The 7780-nt window shown below is 46.3% G+C and overlaps 1 protein-coding gene across 1 annotated transcript; it reads right to left on the reverse strand.

The window, feature by feature from the left end:
* Nucleotides 1–696: 696 nt before the first annotated feature.
* N7489_004994 (uncharacterized protein) lies at nucleotides 697–1328 on the reverse strand (the record flags this gene model as incomplete). Its single annotated transcript, XM_056710746.1, has 2 exons — nucleotides 697–1041; nucleotides 1095–1328. The coding sequence occupies 2 exons, from the start codon at nucleotides 1326–1328 to the stop codon at nucleotides 697–699; spliced, it is 579 nt and encodes a 192-aa protein (XP_056569167.1).
* Between the last annotated feature and the right edge of the window lie 6452 nt (nucleotides 1329–7780).

Genomic DNA, 7780 nt, shown 5'->3' on the forward strand with positions numbered 1-7780 from the left:
CGGGTACGGACCACTTTAGTTTGATTCGTTCGTTTCTGCTCGCGACTCGGTGTCCAAGACTGTAGGAGAAACATAACTGTAAGAGTCCCATCGCGGAGTACCAGTCTTACATTCGTTCAAGTTTTCAGAAAGCTTATGACAATGATGCAAAAGATGGTGATTTGGTAACGACGTGATAAACAGTGAGATTGCGCTCGAGTGTTTCGCATTTGACAATGATTTGTGTTTATTTTGGCAAGAATATTACTCTTCATCCGCCGGTCACGTACAGGTCTTATACGATTCTCTTTTGTTATCAGCTTTTCTACAACCCCTGCATCAAAATGATGTCCTCAGCATACTCACTGGACGAGATTTTGCATGGACAAGGCAACACGGGATTATCCTCATAATGAGAAGTATTGATAAGCGGCTTGGTACCATCAGCTACCATGTTACAGTTAAAATAGGACGAGCAAGAGAAGAAGTAATAGCACCAAATGAGGGAACTAAGCATAGTGACATAGGAAGAGTATACGCCTCCTAACGAGCCAGACTGATTTAATCATGGCTGTCTGACAGACCCGGCATCCGCATCCACATGTTCTGATCACATACCACTCATTAAACTTGCCCCATTCGCTAACATTCTTACGGTGGATTGGAAAGCCATAATAGAAATCAGACAGTCCAGATCCTATAATAGTACCGAGTGGCTTACTTAGTCGATGGATTCGGCATACCAGAAGTATGCGGCCATTTTCGAAACAAATCAGCCAGATGGTCAATTGGGGCAGTGATAAGTCCAATCGCTGTCTCGAATGGAGGCTTGTCAGGAGCTCTGGGGTGCGAACGCGACGGCACAAACATCTTAGTCCTGCCAAAGGATTTTGAAAGGTTCTCGCTCTCCTCAGTCGCGAGGGCGTCTTCCAGTTTCGGGAGGTCCTGGCTCTCCTCTTCCTTAATATGCTCGGCTAGGTCTTGCATCAGGGCCTTGATGGTAGCCTCAAACTGGGGGTCTGAAGGTTTCATGTTCTGGAATTTCTTGAGTTGTTCTTTGACCTGCCATACATTATTAGCTAGTTGGATGAGAGATTGACTGCAAAGGGACACACTGATTGGTGCTCTCTACGGTCCTTGTCCGCCATAGCGCGTCCATCAGGGAGCTTCTTCTCGAACTGTGGGTAGACGACCAGCTCCTCGCCGATCGAGTGACGGGCCAATTCCCAGGAGAATTGATTCTGCCATTGAGTCTTTTCTTTGTCGCTTGTGGAGTTGAGGATTCTTTTGTAGTATTCCTCGAGCTCGCGGTGATCTCTCTTGATTGCGTCGATGATACTGGATGCCATGGCAAATGTCCGCGATATATGACACCGTGAGTTGAAGACCTGAGCAGCTCTAAAGCGTACGAGCAGAATGCAAAAGACAGCGGTACATCCGCTTGAAGAGCAGTGAGATTAGAATGTTATCAATGCAATTAGAAGTTATTACGACTCCTTTATAGGCGGATTGTGCAGCATGACGTCATTGCGATGCATCAATTGAACAGCAAGAAGTGCATCGGTGTGGACCGAACCCCAGGTACTGAGCGTTACGTCACAGTCATGACAGCCGAGATCCAATCATGAACTGGATTTTACTATTCTTTCGCGCCTGGGGCCCCGCAAGCTGGCACCAAGATTGATCCCCTGCCCATGATTCCGTAGCGTGACGGTCGCATCCGTCATCACAACATCATTCCTGCATAAGCTTGACATGTCGTGAATTTCCGGTACCACGCAGTTCCTGTCAAGTGTAATCCTAGATTTGCTGCCGCACTCATTCACAACTCGTGCTTTCTTATCCTCTGTATTGTCTAGGTCTATGGGACACAAGCTTCCAAGCAAAACTTGCTCAAGGTTTCGTCGGGCAGAGCTGAACAGCGCTTACCTGAGTTAGACTTTCTTGGTGTGATTTTCGCAGTGACTGGAGGCGGACGCGGTTGGGGCCTAGCAATGGCAGAAGCGTTGTAAAGCGGGTGGAGAAGAGATGGCCCCCTAACTTTCCGCTCCCCTTATACATTCCCTTTGAAGAGATAGGTAAAGCTAACGAGGGGTGCACACAAATAATCACCTTACAAATATTCATTCATACGAATACCGTTGGCCTTACGGATACGGATAACCCTCGCCGCTTATATACTATTCATACAAAAAGTTTGTCCTCTTCGTAACTATTCGTAAAGAACGTGCTACAAGATTCCTCCGAGGTATATACGTAACAACATCAACCGCCGATGGCCTCCCCGTTCAAACTGTTTCTCCTCACTCCCAATAAATCTCGCCCTTGTTGAATAGTTTCTCGACTGACACTGCAGATGCTGGAATGGCCAGAAAATCTCGAGCATCAGCAGCTAGCTGGGGATATTCGTTCGAGTGAGCGCTCCACCACTATAAAGCCAGTTCTTACTCCCTGAGATTGATTCTCTATCACACGATATCATCCTCAAAATACCGGTCAGTTCAGATGAGTACCTCTTCGTAAGTTGCAACCTCTGAAGTACACGATCTCCGCTGTGAGCTGCTCCATAGGCGGCTTTGTCGACAAGTCTGATACCAATGGAGATTGCTCATGCAGTGATTCTTTGATATGTCTGACAGAATTAGGAGCTGTGAAGGCCTCTGTCTACCAAGAGCGTCTTAAATCGGGATCAAGAACTAGGGCGACATAGTAGGCGTCTTGACCATCCATGAGGTTATAGTATTTTTGGAACTTTTTGGGACTGGCAGCCGCAGCTACAGATATCTCTGGGTGAAGGTTCGAGAATTCTTCCTCTCTAGACACAGCGTCATGCAACGGATCGTGCAATTCATAGTAGATGGGAATCGCCAAGGTAATTTGTGGCTCACGCCTAGAAACTGCGAGGGTGAACTCGAACTCCTCAAATCTCGCTAAAAGCCCTCAATTTGTTGGAGGCGACCCCAATCCCTCAACGGTGAAAGGCGGGAGACAAGTCTGATGTTTATTTCATTGCTTTATCTGCGGTTCTTCGTTAACTGCGTCTTGCAGCATTCGGTGTGTTGAGTTCCAACGCGTTTCCACGTCGTACTGGATGGATTCATCTTCTAACCCATTGCTCTGGCAGATTATTTTCCACTGCTGTTTCCGCAGTGGGGTTCTTGCTTCTTGCGATTGAAAAGGCCATGATTCGAAGGCGAGCTAATGGTGACTGCGGCCCAATAACTTTATTCTCTTGCACGAGATCGCAAGCTACAGCCGATGAATGATCTCCTGCTTTCAGCATGGTAAGCACGTCACCAACAATTAGATTGAGCACATGTGCACTGCAGCGGATATAGCTATCTGCTCCTTGGAAGCGTAGGGATTTTGCATCACTGGCGGCTGCGTCTCACCTTGACTTCATTGTTGAGATTGGGACACACCCCGAAAGCAGGCCTTCATTATTTGTGGCATTGTCTGCGGTAATAGCAAGGGGCTTGTGTTCGATTCGAAGCTCCCCGGGAAGTGTCCAAATAATTACTGACGTATTCTCTCCGCTACGGACGCCATGGATCTCAGTAAACTCAAGAACGTGCTCTTGGTACTGGAAATATGCCGTCAACCAATGGCCGATAACTCCTAGCGTGGATTTCGAATTCTTGCTAGTCCAAGCAACTGACGAGAGATTGCTTGGCACGTTTGCTCTATCTCTTCGACCAACCGCTTTCGCCAAACGTCATATTCGCAATCTATCCGATGAGCGTTGTTATACGAGATGTAAAGCGAGCAAAATATCCGAGCCTTGGAAAGACCGTTGAACGCGGCCGATTCGATGGCGTCAAACTTCATGTCATCTGTGACCACCGACCGAACTAGGTTCTGGCCTAGCGCCTTCGCTCGCATCTCCTCTGCCCGCTTCTGGAAGAAGCCGGTAATGGATGGCTGTTTGATGCTGCTGCTGTCTTCCTCTGACGGTGAAGGCCGTGCTAGACTTTGCTGAGGCGTCACAACGATTCAAAAGTCGCGCGCCATGACGGCAGACTTCAACGCGAACGGCAACTAGGCCACGATAGGCCTTGGAGAGGCTCCAAGTCGTTTTCAGGAAGTGGGACATCATACATGTACATACACGGATATATATAGTTGCTGTAACCATGCATATCGTTTCGACAGTTGGATTCTAAACCACAACCCACTAGGCTGGGTACGGATGCGTACTTTGGTCTAGTGGTCAAATCAACTTCGATGAGGGGTCAGGGTAAATGAATCTCACACACACACACATGCTGTATTGTAGAAATAAAGTCTGTTCAAACTTCAAAACTCAGTATGAAAGCGGGACTTCGGTCATGTGCATTTGCATTTCAAATACAACGTAAATAGACCGATCTGACCGCAATTAAATCAACAAAACCGTATAGGGATGACAATTAGTTCACTATTAACGTGGGGGTCAACTTATGGTCACCGTGAGGAAAAGCAATGGAGGGTGGTGAAATTGTGACCGACCCTTTCATAAATTAGGCATTGAAAAAAGAGCGTGAAAAATGGTGTACAGCTTGGTTGAAGTACGGCAGGACTGAAAAGATTGGCTATCGCACAACTACCTTTCACCTAACGCGCAAGTCCGTGCATTTCCTAATACCTTCCAAGTCTCCGACAAAGAAATTATTTCTACCTGCTAGGTCCACTTTCACTCCATTCCGAGCACCTCGGCTTACACCGGAGACCCCGAGCTTACTATCGTCTCCTCCTGCTCTCCCGTCTGCCTGCTTCCGTCGAATTTTTTTCTATTGTACGGGTAGGTCATGGGAGCGCCCTCTGCTATGATTCAATAAATAATTGTAACCTTCGGCTTTTACTCGGTTATAGAATCTGTGGAATCCGGTCAGGAGATGATATGGATACTAAGATACTCAACAGTTTATTTAGAAAAGATTGAGCTTGCTTATAGTTCAAAGGCCCGTGCGACATTGTGTTCTTCCCAGGGGCTAAGAACAGATGCAAAACGCTAGGCCATTATTTTCCGACGGATGACGCCACTGATCGCCTACCGGCACCTATCTCGCCAAAATAGATTACCTCCAAACTGATAGTATCGATAGGAATGTCACTTTTCAATAATTTGATTCTTTTCTAGTGTTCGGCTTCAGGGTAAGGGGCAACGACAAGCCAATTATGTTCCTGTGCTGGGTCTTCATTATGTCATTGGTCAGCCGTAGCTTCTTTCTCCACCTTGGAATAGCGTTGACTACTGTCGTAAGGATCGGGGACCATAGAAAGAAATCTTCAAGTTATTTCGAGTATTAAGTTATGCTAAATTTCGTTGGGACAGGCAATTTAGTGAAGTCTTCCATGGAGCTAGAGGGATTTACCGAACGCCAGCAATAAAGCCATGGGTTTCCGTTGCCCTAATGATGGATCAACATGCGGAGAAAAATGCCCGTCACCAATAACGTAGGCCAGAGCAATCATAGGTACGATCTGCAAACTTTGTAGCTTATATGATGTCGTCCGGTACAGATTAGTTCCCAGGCGCCACGTTTAGCCGGCCAATCCAGACGAGGGTCGTGCTCCCCGTTATTGTGGGTGAAACAGACGGCTAAAGGTAGCCATCGCCGATCTCTCGTTATAGAGCTGGTCATATGGGAACCTCACGAGCTCGACCCACGAGGCCGGGGAACTTTTTACACTTCCATAGATGCATATGTATTAGCCAGGGCGAATAACGGACTAGAGCTCGCCATAGAGGGTATAAGTACATTGTCCCAGTACAGCGAATGTAATATGCGCGACCGCGGCAGGTTAAAGCAGCCACAACCAATAAGCTTTTGAATTTCTTCCTGAGATTTATGACACATATAAAGTGCCGGAGGTACAAAAGTACATTAGTGGTAACATCCCATTCGTGCTTAAGCCGAGTCTAAGTGGAAACCGTGCCGCGGAGAATGGGGAAATGCTTGTGGCTGATGCGAAGCTGCATAAGCTGTGCCGTGGAACTTCATCTATCAGAGAAGCTCGGCATGTCTGAGATCAAGTGGCAAGACAATTTTTTGGCCTGACTGGCTATACCAGCAACCACCACTGCAAGTCAGCGTAGATCGTCTTCCCAATTGCCGATCGACGACGGATGGATGGACTTTCTTTGGGTTTCTATTTCTTTTTTGTCTATGGATCGGTCCAGGGCCTATGGCTCCACGGTGGGTCACTTGCTTACCGAGCTTTGTACACACCTGGGCATCTGCGTGCTCGCTTGGCCAACTCTACTTTGTTTAGAGAAGCTCGACCATCATACCCGTGAACCCGTGGACCCCCGCACGAGTCATGTAACCGATCAGCGCTACGTAGGTATAGCCCCACGTACTTCACATATTGAAATTGAACGTATCGTACATTTTACTTATTGTGGCTTATTACGGAAGTAGCTCCTCTCCGATGCTCCTATGAAAGTCAGATCGGCAATAATTGCTATATTCAATACAGCTCATGTTCCTGCTACTATCGTAGTAAACCTGATAGCTCGGGAAGCTGGGCCCTACCTAGGCCTTTCGAAGAATAGTGGATGATATTCCATCAATGAGCTGTTTTGACTGGGGCTGTTTGACGTGGTATGTGGTTGTATTCTATTGTATCGACGACACATCATGTCTTACATTCCATCCATCCCAGTATAAATTCACAAGCTATGACCATTATAAGCCATCCATGGCTGTCGGCGAGCAGACTAGCTTATACAATCAGGGATATAGACAACGTTGACTCCAATTTTGATGCACTATGAGACGCACCACAGCCTCTATGCATGAGTCTCCAGGTCTCCTTGAGCCGCGTTAGACCGAAGATGAGATCATCGACATAGATTTAAATGTTTTAGGCAACACCAACTGTTTCAATTGACATATCCCTGGGCCCAGTCAATGGGTTCCAACGGAGAGACATATATCAACCGAACAACATCAGTTTCAATGCAGATCCGGTCGGGCCGACCACCTATCACGCCTGACTATCAGAGATTGACAGTTCCGCACACCTCCTTCGCGGCTAAAGTACCTTTGTATGTTGTACTCCGTACAATGTACACACTAGTATGACGTCGGAGACTAGATATATAGAACTGTGATGTTGATCCATTTGAGGTTGAACGATAGACCAAAGCTAGAAACGTTGCATGTATAAAGTGCTCGTGGTATAACCCTAAATAGCATTGATTTGCTGCTAAACCAAACAACAATATGGAAGCGTCATTCCGAAGTGTGTTACTAACGAGTACGGGAAATATTTCCAAGGTTCCCTCCCAAGTACCCGTGGGCATGAGTCGTGTTCGGAAAACTCGCAGGCGAGGTAGAACTAAATGTATGCACGCGCCTGGCAATAAACCACAGTACGTGTTATACATTATATGCTAGGAATGGGGACCATGATCATATAGTATGTCGACACAATGCTAAATAAGGAATGTTCCTAGACTGAATGAAAGGAACAAGACATATATATCGTGTAGTTTCAATATGGCAAACTATATCATCTATATGTGTTTACTCATGGATATTGTACTACCCAATAAGTAAGCGTAATGGATTGTGAAATAAACTCCGTACCGTAAATCGACAGGTTTCTCCATACCAGAACACCTTCCATAGCTCGGTAACCTTTCCCACCACAATATATTCCTGCTTACCAATCACTTTATTCAGAGCAAATATTCCGCCAATTTGGAGAATTTTTTGAATTATTGTATTGCAGATTTCATTAGGGGCTAAAAAGGGAAAAAGGGAAAAAGGAAAGCAAAAAGGGAAAAGAAAAGGGAAGTTTTTCTTACCGA

Source organism: Penicillium chrysogenum (genome assembly GCF_028827035.1).
Source record: "Penicillium chrysogenum strain IBT 35668 chromosome Unknown utg000002l_segment0_segment0, whole genome shotgun sequence".
In the NCBI taxonomy this organism is placed as follows: domain Eukaryota; kingdom Fungi; phylum Ascomycota; class Eurotiomycetes; order Eurotiales; family Aspergillaceae; genus Penicillium; species Penicillium chrysogenum.